Source organism: Tetrao urogallus (assembly GCF_951394365.1).
Source record: "Tetrao urogallus genome assembly, chromosome: 23".
In the NCBI taxonomy this organism is placed as follows: Eukaryota; Metazoa; Chordata; class Aves; order Galliformes; family Phasianidae; genus Tetrao; species Tetrao urogallus.
In genome coordinates, this window is record NC_136836.1 from 5,685,849 (window position 1) to 5,698,541 (window position 12,693).

Genomic DNA, 12,693 nt, shown 5'->3' on the forward strand with positions numbered 1-12,693 from the left:
GCTGTGCAGCCATGAGGGGTTTTGGGTTTCAGCATCTCATTTCCGTGAGATACTGCGAAACACTTTGGGCACCTTTGACAGGCTGATGGAAAGCACATGTTTGTGTTATTCCAGCATCTGGTTGTAGGAAAGCAGAGCCATCTTTAACTGCCACATGCAGTTAATATAGAATGGGATATAATTACTGCTTCTGATTGGAATACCACTTCAGTGATAAGGGGTGCTTTTCACAGGTTAATCCTGTCTGCTGTACTAATCTAGGGGGCTGGAGTGGCATGAAGAGATTAGAGAGAACTCAGACAGTGTAGAAAAGCTGGGCTTTTTTTCTAGTTATTCAGACTACTCTTAAAAGGCAGTAGCGTATTATTGATCTAACAGCAAAGCAGCAGCTATCCCGGGTGATACTGTGCATGTAGGAAATTGCACCCAGCTTATTTAGTATCTAATCAATCTCCTTTAGCTGCCAATGATCCCAGCCCACGTGTGAGGAGGGTACAAGTCACAGCAAACACCAAGCTGGGAAACCACCTGGGCACTGAACTCCGGCTGCTGCTCTGCTGCCAATAATTAAAACCCACCATTTAAAAAAAAGCAGCACTGCAGTGTCTCCCCGTGCCACGTTCGGTGCTGTTCAGCAGCTCTGTGTCCCACACAAACTGCGGCCTGTCCGTGGCAGGCCGGCCCTGCTCTTGCCGTGACTTCTGAGCTGTCGGTCCGAGGGAAGCAACGCAGCGTGGGGCTCTGCGGGTGGGCAGTCTTTGTCCGCACCGTTCCACGCAACGCCCCGATCCCCAACTGCCCCTCGCTCTGCCGTCATCAGTTCTGCGCTTCCAGCGGGCTCCGAGCTCGGCCAACCTGCCGCATCCCAGCACCACGGGAAGGGCTGCGTTCAGGGACCGCTGCCCCGGCCGAGGCTTCGGCACAGCCAGCTCCGGGCAGTCGCCGCGAGTCAGCCCGACCGCTGCCAAGACAGCGGCGTTAGGGAGCGGCCCGAGGCCTAGCTGCCCCCTGGCGCCCAGCAGGCACCGAGGGCACAAAGCAGCGCTGCACGTGAGCGAGTGGAGGGGCTGAGGGGCTCCCCGGGCGGCCTTTGGCCGCGGCCTCGTGCGCCGCTGGCACTCCCGCCAGCTGCGGTTCAGCGTTGGGACCCGGCGCTCGGCCCGAGCTGACGCGAGCTCCGAGCTGACCGCGGCTCTCGAGAGCCCCGCTGCCCCTCAGGAGCGCTCTGCCAGCACTTAAGATGGCGCACCCGCCAGCGCCACGCCAGGCCCCAAGATGGCACCCATCGGGCTCTGCCCTCACCTGCCGTGGCCGCCGCCGAAGGGGGTAGCTTCACGCAGCTTCCTCTTCCTGCCCGCAACCAAGATGGCGGCGGCGGCGGCCGGGAAGCGCCGTGTGGCGAGTGAGAGGTGAAGCCGCTTCCGCCGCCGCGGCCCGTCCAGTAATAAAAATGGCGGAGTCGGTGCTGGAAGTTGTGGGCCGGCTGCAGGCTCGGCTCGCGGGCAGCGCGGATCCCAAGAAGGTGACCGGGGTTCGGCGGGGTGCTGGGGGAGGGACGGGGCCGGCGCGGCCGCGAGGGGCAGGAGGTGCGGGGTCAGGGTCTGCCCGGGGCGGCGGAGCTCGGGGTCCCAGCTGTCGCTCGGGCCGCGCCCTGTCGGGCTGTCCGGGGCGGCTTGGTGCTGCTCCGTACGGGGCCGTCCCGGCCGTGCCGCCGCTGCTCGGTGCGGAGCCGGGCCTGTGGCGCGGTGGCAGTGCCCGAAGTCTCGGCCCGTCCCGGCGCTGCTCGGGGCCGCTGACAGCCGCTGTGCTTGGGGCCCCTGAGCCGCTTTCTTCGTCAGGAATTGGGACTTGGAGCGGTGCTCGGGGGTTGGCGTGCTCCCAGCACGTGCTGCTCTCCCCTTCCTTGGGACGTGGCGTTTTGCAGAGCAGCATCTGTTAGGAGTGTTCTTGTAGGTGTTTGGGTCACGTTTCCTTTCGTTCAGCGTGAGGATGGCAGCAGCTCTGTGCTGATCCGGGTTTATCCTGGGCACGCACCCACGGAGTGCCCAACCCTCAAGGCTGAGCACGGGGAGCTCTGCCTCTTATCTGGCTCAGTTTGGGGCTGCCAGTCCCTTTCTCACCCCCCTTCCTCTCTCCCTCCACCTCAGCCAACACCAGAGCGGAGTGGAACTGCCAGAGCCCTGCATGCTGAGATGGAGCTGGGGAGGCTGAGCTCTGTGTGCCTGGATTGTGAGCTGGCTGTGTGAGCAGTGTCAGCTCCTGGTTCCTGACCCCGCTGTAATTGTGCAGCAAGAGCTGCCTGTTTGCTGCTTGGGCCCTGCGAGGCATCAGTCAGCACTCTGCGGGCTGCTGTCTCCTGTAGCACTGCAATGTGAACTCATTCCTTTCTGTGCTGCTCCAGTGCAAGGGGAGGAGAGATGTTAAGCATTAGCTAGCTGCTACTGGCTGCAGTCGTATTGTTAATCCTTTCCAGCTCCTCAGGAGAAAGGACCTGTAACCTGTACTTGCTGCTTTCTGGTACCTTTTCAACAGCATCCAGGGAGATGTTTGCCTTTCTTGTGATGTCAGCTGTGCTGTTCCCTTGTCTTGTAGAGGCTTCTGCTGTTTCCATCACAATTCAGTAGCAGGCACAGCTTTACTGTGTCAGAAAGACAGAGCCACAGAGCTGCAGTCGTCACAACCCCGATAATAAAAGTGTTGTTGGAGATACTGCAGTGGAGTGAAGCTAGAATATAGCCAGGGTGGCCTTGAGGATAATAGGAGGAGTTTTCCCTTGGCATGTACTCTCACACTGCCATTTTTATTAATATGAAGCAAACTCTCTAAGAAGGTGATCAGCTTAGAGAGGTGCTTTGTTTCAGTATCACCCTGTTCTACTCTTTTCTATCCAGCACAAGGTCCACCTTCCTCTCCTTTCATCACAGTAATCACAGAAACACCAAGGTTGGAAAAGACCTTCAAGATCATCCCATCCAGCCATCCAGTTATCACCAATAGTTCTCACTAAACCACGTCCCTCAACAAAAAATCCAAACGTTCCTCGAACACCTCCAGGGTCGGTGACTCCACCGCCTTCCTGGGCAGCCCATTGCAGTGCCTGACCACTCTTTCAGATAAGCAGTATTTCCTGACATCCAGCCTAAATCTCCCCTGGTGCAGCTTGAAACCATTCCCTCCAGTCCTATCACCAATTACACAAGAGAAGAGGCCAAACCCGAGCTCACTACAACCTCCCTTCAGGTAGTTATAGAGAGCAGTGAGGTCTCCCCTGTGCTCCTCTTCTCCAGACTGAACAATCCCAGCTCCTTCAGCCTCTCCTCATCAGCCCTGTGCTCCAGACTCTTCCCCAGCTTTGGTGCCCTTCTTTCAACCCGCTCCAGGGCCTCAATGTCTTTCTTGCAGTGAGGGGCCCAAAACTGAACACAGCACTCCAGGTGCAGCCTCACCAGAGCTGAGTACAGGGGAACAGTGACTTCCCTGTTCCTGCCGGCAACACTGTTTCTGATGCAAGCCAGGATCCCATTGGCCTTCTTGGCCACTCGGGCGCACTGCTGGCTTGTGTTCAGCTGAGCATCAATCAGCACCCCAGGTCCATTTCCTCTACACCGTCTTTCAGCCACTCTGCCCCAAGCCTGTAGCATTGCCCAGCATTGTTGTGGCCAAAGTGCAGGATGCCCAGCGTTGTTGTGGCCAAAGTGCAGGATCCGGCATTTGGATTTCATGCCCGCTCCCTTCCAGCAAGCTCTTTGTGCATCAGTCCAAACTGCTGTATTGCTGAAGGGATCCTGGCCGGGAGGGCTCTGTCCTCACCATTAGCATTGCTGCACTGAGCTGGATTGTGGCCACAGAGCCTCTGCTGGTTCCGTGTCCCCACCTGCAAGTGAGTCTGTTCAGCAGCAGTGCTGGTGAAGAACTGGTGGCCCTGGAGTGCTGAAGGGACAGTGGGATTCCTGGCTCAATGGGTTTCTGCTTTTCTGGTCCTTGAGGAAGGTGGAGGACTGTGTTATCTGCACCAGGGCCTCTGAGCCCGTAGCTGCAGGCACGGGGTGGAATTGCTGCTTGGATATGCAAGAGCAGATCTGGAACTGCTGCATTCTCCTTGGCACCCTAACTTGAGTGCTGAAAAATGCCATGATGCTGGTATTGGAATGTATAACTCTTCCAGAACAAGGAGAAGACCTAATCCTTCGCTCATAGTAATGAAGTCCTACGTATGACCAGTGGGGCAGTGGTTTGTGGTGAATACAAATTCTTCAAATACGCAAAAAGAATTTATTTCCTTCAAAAAGAGCAAAGCTTCCTAAACCTCTGGGTTCTTGTGTGGTGTAAGCAGGGTGATGGGAGCTGCTTAGGTTGACGGTACTGATTTCAGCACGAGTACAATGCTTTAAGGAGATGTTCTGGATCAGGGCAGCCCTTTGTATGGTGTATGAACAAAGATGGTCGTAGAGGTGCCACAATAATGGGAATGCTGACAATTTTGCTCTGGCTGTAGCTGTGGGAGATAATACAAGAAGTGGTGGTGCTATTAGGTCTGTGCTGTTGCTAAAAAGCCTCTGTGCATCGCAGTGAGGTGATGCCCAAGCACCAGTACTGCTCCATTTATGCCCACGCTGCCCAGCCCCACAGTCAGTGAGTGGGTTTGGGGAAAGGCATGAAGAGAGTGGGGCTGGAGGCAGCAGTCCTGGAGGGATTGGTTGGTTTTTCAAGTGGTGTCTGAGAGGGGAGAGACTGTCTGCAAACTGGCCCAGGGAGGTTCTGCAGGGGAGATGAGGATTCTGTGCATCCTCAGGAACATCTGAAAGGCTTTCTTCGGTGTCTGGTTTGCAGAACCTGATGAAGTTATCTCCTTTATTTAATTTGTCTCTCCCTTGCAAAGGGATGCACTTCTCAGGGCCACTTCTGAGAGTTACAAGTTTCTAAGTCTTTCCTTCGGCTTCTTGTGCCTCAGGGCTGTGTAATGGCTTTGCTACTAATACTGTAAGGCAAAGTTAAGTTGCAGTTCTCTGTAAAGAAAGAATTTGTACTTTAGTAAGTTTAAGATTTTTCAGGTGGCCCTCATTGGCCAAGTGGCAGTAACTTCTTTGCAGCTGGCCCTCGAGTTTGGCTTCTTAGGGGCTTGATGTGGAGCAAGGTAACAGCTGTCTGCCACCTGGATCTTTCTAACAAGCTTTTGCAGAGCTTCCCTTTCTAATCATAGTGCGTTTCGGTCTGACAAGTCTGAATGCTGTCCTCCTTGCCTCTGCAGCTGCTGAAGAGTCTGAAGAAGCTGTCTGAGCTGCCCATCACAGTTGACATTCTTGTGGTAAGATCTGTGAAATCTCTTGTGCTTTCAAGTCTGTCAAGCTACACAATCTGTCTGCTAGAAAAATGCTGCTTTCTGGAGCAGAATATGCTGTCTGAACCAGCTGCTCCAATGTGAAGTCATAGACATGGCTGGGATGAAACTCTAGAATTCCCGGTTACAGAGAGGATCTCAGCCCTTCCTCTGGGTGTGAAGCAGTGCAGGACAGGTGGTGGTGCTCAGCTCTTCCCGAGATTAACAGTTGCTCAGGATTTGCGAGTCGGAACAGTTCCTAATGGTGACTGAAGCAGCATCGCATTAGGAGCTGCAAATCTTTGGAACTATTAGTGATCAACTTCTGTCTTCAAGCAGTTATGGTAAATAATATCTTGGTTTATTAAGCCAATTAAGTAACTTTTGACTTAAAACAGAGTTACGTCTTCACTAATTTACAGTTATAGCTGTAGCAAGCTATACAGTGTCTGCTGGACACACAGTGCGCTATGTGTGGTTTGCTGTTAGATTAAGGAGTCTCACTTTGACCTAGAACTCGTAGGTAGCTGGCTAACTTTGCAGGAAGCTCTGTGGGGCTGTGAGTGCTGACTGCTTTGCTGAGATTGGTTTTTATCTTTTCTTTCTCCTGAAGGAGACAGGCGTTGGAAAGACAGTGAACAGCTTACGGAAGCATGAGCTGGTGGGAGACTTTGCCAAGAACCTTGTTGCCAGGTGGAAGAAGCTGGTGCCGGTCTCCCAGGAGGCAGATAGGTGAGTAAACCTGCTCAGTTATGGAAAAGTTGCTTTTTTTTTTTTTTTTAATTTTTGCAGTGCAGATTACAAACTGCTCTGATCATGGAAACAAATGAAGGCTCTGGAAAAACTTGTAACACAGTGTGCTCTGTGGGGCATCTGCCTTGTTTTGGAACAAACTTCCTCCCTGCCCTCACCACAGTGTTGAGTTGCTGACGGCTGCAGTTCAGAGTGAAGGCAGGGACCAACCTCCAAGAAACTGCAGTTTGATGAAAAGATTATCAGTAGCAGCCAAGAAAGGGCTTCTAATGAAGCAAGAGATGTAATCAGTTCGCTTCCCACTCACGATGCCAAAGAGAGGAAGTTTTAGGCCCAAGTAAAGGAAGTGGCTTGCTTTGAAAGAAGATTTCTGTGTGTACAGATGCCACAGAAACTGAAGCTAATGCTGGCACTATGTAGCCATGTGCTGATTCCAGCGAGATCAGGATGTAGATCTGGATGATAAAGATTCAGGTACTCGTGATAACCTTGATGGCAGTGGTGTCCCTGCTGCTTTAATGAGTGAACTGGGAGCTCCTGTTTCCTTACACACCGTGCAGCCAGGAGCGTATGACACAGAGACATCTCTGTACACCTTTGCCTCCACTTGCCCAGTGAACTGTGAAGTTTTTAGTCCTTATAAAAATGCTTGATTCCTATGAAAGAAATGTGGTTCCTAAATCCCTGAATGTTGCTGTGCTAGGGAGAGTTTTGGTATTCTTGCCACAAAGCTTCCAAATGCAATTTTAGTCCTCTGTAAGAGATTCCCATCCATATTGCCCACGGGGAGTGACTCCATTCATACTGGGAAGTTTCAGTCTAAGTAATTTGTTTTCTTGTCCTTTTAGAAATAATCTAGATTCTGAAGACTGTGACTATGAGAGGAGCAGCTCAAGGAAAAGACAAGCACCTTCTCCCCAGGAGGATGAGGAACATGACCAGGACTACTCAGAGCCTTTCCAGCCTTCCTGCAGCCAGCTCTACAGCCCAGATCATAGAGAAAAGAAATCCAAAAGGTATTTAGGGCCTGAGAAATCTAATGAGGCTTATGGTTGTAGCAGCCAAGAGGATAAGAGATGGGACAGATCTTCCCCAGTGCTCTCTTCAGATCAGGAGTACTCGGACTATGGACAAGCTGTGTCACCTGAGCCAAGTGAGAGCCCTCAGGATACCTACACAGACCCTTATGCCTCTGACGAGCAGGAAGAACCAGCAGTGTTTCATCGTAAAGCCAGTAAGGGCCATGGCTTTCAGGAGAAGCTGGGGGAAAGCTGGGAGAGGAACCCTGGTGATCTCCATGACAAAGGGAATGCGAGTGGAAGCAAAGAGCACAAGTCTTCTCACAAGGAGAAGCAGCGACCTGATGGCCGAGGGGAGAACAAAACCTCTGCCTTCAGCCCTGACAAATTGCACAAGACCTCTTTTAAAGAGCATCTCCGAGAAAGCCCTGTGGTAGGGGGCAGCAAGGAAAAGCACAGGATGTCAGATGGCACTAAGAAGGAGAAAAACCGAGAAAATAGCTCTTCCAGAAAAGAGAAGCTGCACGTGCAGCCACGCTTGGAAGAGTCTGTGGACAACCACACTAAGAAGCGAAAACATCAGAACTCTGAAAAAAGCAAAGTGGGGAAGTCCAAGCCAAGCCTGGAGACTTCTAACACAGAGCGGGAGAAACACAAAGGTGAGAGTGACTCCTCAAATAGGATTAAGGAAAAGGGGACTTCTGGGAGCTTAAAAACATCTGAGGGGAAGCACAAAGCCTCTGAGTTGGACAAAAAATCTACTGACTTGTCCTCGAGTTTTGGGGATGGGGAAGTGGAGGATGAGTTTGAACAACCTACTATGTCTTTTGAGTCATATCTCAGCTATGACCAGCCCCAGAAAAAGAAAAAGAAAGTGGCCAAACCCTCTACGTCAGCTGGGGAGAAAGATCAAGGGCACAGCAAACAGAATGGATCCAAAGCCAGCACCAAGAGCTCCAGCTCGAGTCGCAAGAGCCCAAGCCACAAGCGGACAAATGAGAAAAAAGCGGAGAAGAAACAAGCAGAGCCTCCTAAACCAAACAGGGTAAGGTTTTGCTCGCTTTCAGATCCTTCAAAGAAGTTGGGATCAGCTGCCCTTAGTCCTCTGCTATCCGGGGCTTTCTGGCTTTCCCTGGTGTGTGCTGGGCTGCCCCGAATCGAGGTGTCTCATCAGTGCAGTCGGTGACCCCAGGCTCCTGCTGGGACGTGCTGTGTCTCACCCACCTGCTGCAGGACAGCCCCACAGGCGCCCATGTGTGCTGCGGGGGTGGAACTCTGCTGGAGCTGTGAGTGGAGGGGGAGGGAAAAGGAAATTCAATAGCCAGAATTCAACTGTTTCAAAAACAGGGGAAGTAAGAGAGACTACTTTCAGGCAAATACTCATAAGAAAACCTAAGTGTGAAACACTTCTTTAACAATGTCTCTAGTTACGAATAAACTTAGAACTTTGCCTAATATGCAATGGCATCTCTGCCTCCTAGAGAGGTTCCCAAGTCTTTTGCTCACTTCTGATCTCAATAGATAACTTTTTTTTCTTTGTCAATACTGTAGTTTTATTAACTGGATGTGTTGGGCCCCAGGAATCGGGGAGAGATGGGAGAATTGGTGCTACAGTGCAGCTTATTCTAGAAGCCTGAACTTCCTTTGTGAAAGCTTGAAAAAAAAGTAATGTTTCTGTATATATTCATTGCCTCACAGATGCCAGTTGCCTATGTAAGTAGGGAGTACTGTGTAAAAGCCATTGCTACTTTCTTTTTACTTGACTTTGAAACGCTTCTCCTCAACTGGTGCTCTTATAATCCTGACAGCATTTTGCAATCCTACCTTGCCATTCATTCTGATGTTTCTTATAGCAGTTCAAGACTTTCCCCCAGTTTGATGTTCCCCTCTGTTCCATCACAGCTGAATCTTTTGCAGGAGTGCGGAAAGACAAAAGGAGACATCACAGATTAGGAAGAGTTTGAGGTCAAGGAGGTGTTTCTGTCTCCTTTTCTGTGCTGTTTTTTCCTTCAGTTCCTTGCATTGTTAATCTGATCTGGGTTCTCAACAGAGCCCTTTACTAGTGAACTTAATGGGCTGAAGACATAGATGTCTCTTATTAGGGGGTGCTGAGTAATTTGGATCCCGAATTTTGGTTTCTGTGTATTTGGCAGCTTAGATAGTCATGGCAACGTGGCCGAAGTGAAGCTTCCTCCTATTTCCTGGTGCAAGCTGGTCATCGTTGTGACTTATTGGCAGTGCCGAACAAAAAGCAATTCGGTGCAGTTTGTACACTGGCAGGATGTAACGTTCTCAGCTTAGTTGCATATACATCCTTTCCTTCCAGATGCTGATAGATGTGGTGCCAACCTTACCAGACATCCCACTGCCCCCAATCCAGGCCAACTACCGCCCTCTTCCCTCCATTGAGTCCATTACCTGCTCCCAGACAAAAAGGAAAGGTACGTTGGGCAGGAAAAGGGGTTTGTAATGGGCTACAGACACTGGTAGCAGGAGGTGGCAGGAATGCATGCAGGCTGGGTTCTGCTCTCTTTACGCTGGGATCTTGTGTCCTGCCTTGATGTCTGGAGCCTTTCAGAAAAAGGTGTTTGTTTTTTATGTCCCCCCCCATGTGCTCTAACTAAAATGAGGAAGATCCTTTGCTGACCCTTCCTGAGCTTGAGCTCTGGAATTGCCCTTCCTGAATTGGGTGGCATTTTGCAAGTCTCCTGGAGAGGACTTTGGTTCTCTGGGCTTCTTCGGGAAATTCTGGCTTGTGTCTCCCATGCCATTTGTCAGGGTGATCTCTTGGTTTCTCTGTTTCCTTCTTACTCCAAGTCTTGCTTTCCACAGCAGTGTCCTCACCAGTTGAAGAGAGCGAGGCAGGATTTATAGGTCGCCGGTTGAATTCGAAGATGCAAGTGTATTCAGGCTCTAAAACTGCCTACCTCCCAAAGATGATGACTTTGCATGAGCAGTGTATCAGAGTCCTTAGTAACAACATTGACTGTAAGTAGTTTTCCAGGTCTGTGTCAGTTGTATTGCCGTGTAGATTTATGTAACTCTGTCCCCACTGAAGTCCTGGTCAATTCTTTTTCTGTATCCCAGTCACTAGACAAGCTGTGTAACAGGGGAGAGATCTCCCTGAAAGCTCTGGTGCTGCAGGAGTCAGTAGCGCAGCACGTTGTAAGGAATGATTAAAGTACTGGAAATACTGGTAGACAGAGCTCTGCACAGGAACTTTTTATCTTGGAGCTGTTGGTGCCTAATGACTCGCTGGAAGTACTGCACCCTAGTTCCTTTTTCCTTCCCCATGAATTGTGCAGCAGCATGCAGCATTGCTGTTTTTTCAGGGTCTCAAGCCCTATCTTTGGCAAGGAAGGAGGAGGATAAATACTGTGCATCTTGCTTCTTTCTAGCAATCTATGAAGTGGGTGGTGTCCCTTTCTCAGTGCTGGAGCCAGTGTTGGAGAAATGCACCCCAGAGCAGCTGTACCGCATTGAGGAATGTAATCACGTGAGTGCCTGGGTCTGGGGAAGGGATGCTGATGTCTGGACGTGGATAGATGTGCTAAGAGACAAGGAAATTAAGGTGTCAGGAACAACCTCTGCTTACATTGTTTCAGGTCCTAATTGAGGAAACAGATCAACTATGGCATAATCACTGTCTTAGAGACTTCAAGAATGAGAAGCCAGAAGAATTTGAGTCCTGGCGGGAGATGTACCTCCGACTTCACGACGCTCGAGAGCAGCGGCTGCTCATGCTGGCGCGGAACATAGGCTCAGCTCATGCTAACAAACCTAAAGGTAATGAAGGGCTGAATGACTGAGGAGCCAGACAGGTCTGGGAAGGATGCCTGGGGGAAGTCTGTGTGAGAAAGGTCTTTAGGAGTGGCTGGTTTGAATCCAATGCAATGTAAAAGTTGCTCAACTCCGTTCTTTGTGGTAGCACTCACTTAACAGCTTAGCAGTCTGTAGATCTCTTCCGTGGTGTTGCGGACCAGTATTGTACGGACAGAATAGCTGCTGAGGCAACCCTTGTGACTTCTTTATGCTAGGATTTAAGAATATCAGGGTGGGATAAAACATCCATCCTTTCGTTGGTGAGTATAGTGAGAACTACTGGCCCAGTCAGTCAGTCTTATCACAGCCAACCCTGTGACTGCAGGAGGTTCGGACCAAAGGGAGTAGGCTGTCTACTGAGCTTTGCAACAGATGAACTGCAGAAATGTGTCTGGAGCTTGCTGCAATAAGACAAATACCCAAAAGCTTTCTTTTTGGATCTAAGCACTGCTTTCCTCTGGCCACCTACAGGTAGAGTGGCCAAAATGGCCTTTGTGAACTCTACAGTGAAGCCCCCTCGGGATGTACGGAGAAGACAAGAGAAGTTTGGAACTGGAGGTGCTCTTGTGCCAGAGAGAACCAAGTAAGTGTTTCTCGGTAGCATTTGTGTGAAACTTGTGGCTGTAATGGCTTTTTTCTTACGGGGAAGAATGGAGATCCTAGTTAGTGCTGGCTTTGTGTGATAAAAGACATGTTAGTATTAACAAATGTGGCTCATTTGTCTGATGAGCTGCATCAAACTGCTGTGATGCCTTTACTGAAATACCTGCCCTGTCTTTGTTTCAGAATAAAACCAGTCCTCTACACATCTGGCAAAAGCCATGCTCGCGTGAGCGAGGAGCGGTCCTATGATGGGCCCAGCACCAGCAGTGCCCATTCTGTCCCATCATCAGGCAGCACCTTCTCATCCTATGACCCTAGGAAGCCACCAGTGAAGAGTAAGTACAAGCTGCAGAGCATCTGTGGTCTCCTATAGCTTCTCCTTTGCACATGGATGAATCGACTTTCTGCTGCAAGAGAAATCCGGGCTGTGGGGGAGGGTCGAGAGCTGTCCTCTCCCTGCGGAGAGGATAGTGAAGTCAGTTCAAACTTCTTGCACAAGAAAAAGCACAGGGAAAATCTGGAGGTGCAGGGTCGGGATGTGGGGCCTGGAGTTTGCTTTGAGCTCTCTGGAGGTCCTGGCAGTATTTAAGAAAGCTGCTGTGCTCCACTCTTTGTTTGCTTCACCTGCTTGCCCTTTCCCTTGTGCTGTCTTTGTTCCATCCAGCTGCTTGTAATAAAGAAAAGCTCGCTCTTTTCAGAAGAAGGCAGTGAGTTTACCGAACATGTGTGGGCCCTCCTCTGTCCGTGACCTGAAAATAAGATGGGCACTGCAGGCCTTCATTGGCCGGGGTTGCAGCTCTGAATCACTTCCTGCTTTCTTGTCTGTAACCTCTGCTTTAACGTTGATTTTTGTTTATTCTTTTTTTCCTCCTGTTTTGCAGAAATTGCACCCATGATGGCAAAGACTATCAAAGCTTTCAAAAACAGGTTCTCTAGGAGATAGGTTGGAAGCACAGAGCTGGGATTTTTCTCTTTCGTGGGGGAGTGGCACTGATGGGGGAGAAGGTACCAAAACAGCCCAAGTCCTTTGAACTCTGCGGAGGCTGCAGCTGCTGGGAGAGACTTTGATCTGCACAAAATGACAGCACAGTATTTTATCTTTTATTCTCATCCCTTCTCCCTAACCTCCTGTTTCTGGCCTTGTCTTCTCTCTAAAGAAAGATGTACAGGATCTCCAGA

At 50.5% G+C, this 12,693-nt stretch overlaps 1 protein-coding gene across 1 annotated transcript; it reads left to right on the forward strand.

Moving 5' to 3' along the window:
* Positions 1 to 1,450: 1,450 nt before the first annotated feature.
* ELOA (elongin A) lies at positions 1,451 to 12,457 on the forward strand (the record flags this gene model as incomplete). Its single annotated transcript, XM_079546101.1, has 11 exons — positions 1,451 to 1,522; positions 5,249 to 5,305; positions 5,931 to 6,049; positions 6,919 to 8,134; positions 9,416 to 9,530; positions 9,922 to 10,077; positions 10,488 to 10,585; positions 10,695 to 10,875; positions 11,383 to 11,494; positions 11,698 to 11,849; positions 12,396 to 12,457. 11 exons carry the CDS (start codon positions 1,451 to 1,453, stop codon positions 12,455 to 12,457), a joined length of 2,340 nt encoding a protein of 779 aa, XP_079402227.1.
* Positions 12,458 to 12,693: the final 236 nt, after the last annotated feature.